Here is a 580-nt window from a genome sequence, read left to right as displayed (position 1 = left end):
CCTCGGCCTCCAGAGGGTTCAGATGGTTATCTTCCGAATTGTCGTCGGGCGGAGGAGGGTGATCGTCTTCGTCGACGCCGGAATTGGCGACCCGATCCATCCAGGACATTCCGGCCTGGTTATCCGGCACTCCGCAACCTCCGAAATGACCTGAGAGAAAAATCGTGCTGGTTATGAAATGTTTTTATTACTATTTAATAAAAAAGGAAAAAAAACTTCTATTACATTATGTTCTTCTTATAATCTTTTTTTTTTTTTTTTAATTAATCTGGGTGATCATCTACACCTTGGTTAGACTGCGGGGGAAAAGGGACTTTTCAGTCCTATCCTAGCAGGATAAACAAGGTATATTCTATTCTATGTACCCTATAAGGATAAGGCCACTATGCATAATATATGTAAGTAATGCGAAAGTGTTGGAATTGGTCCAAATTTTCAAAATCGGGAAGAAATGCTTGAAAATTTATGTTTTAGAAACCCCCCGAGTCCCGAGTAAAAAAAAAAAAAGATTCGCTTTCACACTACATTCCAGCCAGCCTAGTTAGCTTGGTTGGTAGTCCATCTGTCTTTTAAGCGCTGG

At 40.9% G+C, this 580-nt stretch overlaps 1 protein-coding gene across 1 annotated transcript in view; it reads right to left on the bottom strand.

The window, feature by feature from the left end:
* Window positions 1–150, bottom strand: part of LOC103518111 (disintegrin and metalloproteinase domain-containing protein 10) — a gene marked incomplete at its 5' end in the record, with an annotated part of 15,634 nt that extends 15,484 nt beyond the window's left edge. Inside the window, one exon of the mRNA XM_026829994.1 lies at window positions 8–150. Within this exon, the coding sequence (XP_026685795.1) occupies window positions 8–150 (143 nt within the window). The remainder of the gene's footprint in view (window positions 1–7) is intronic.
* Window positions 151–580: the final 430 nt, after the last annotated feature.

The sequence above is a fragment of the Diaphorina citri genome, unplaced genomic scaffold (genome assembly GCF_000475195.1).
Source record: "Diaphorina citri unplaced genomic scaffold, Diaci psyllid genome assembly version 1.1 scaffold2078, whole genome shotgun sequence".
Taxonomy (NCBI): domain Eukaryota; kingdom Metazoa; phylum Arthropoda; class Insecta; order Hemiptera; family Psyllidae; genus Diaphorina; species Diaphorina citri.
The sequence above is the reverse complement of the archived record's forward strand: the minus strand, read 5'-3'. Positions and strand labels throughout refer to the sequence as shown.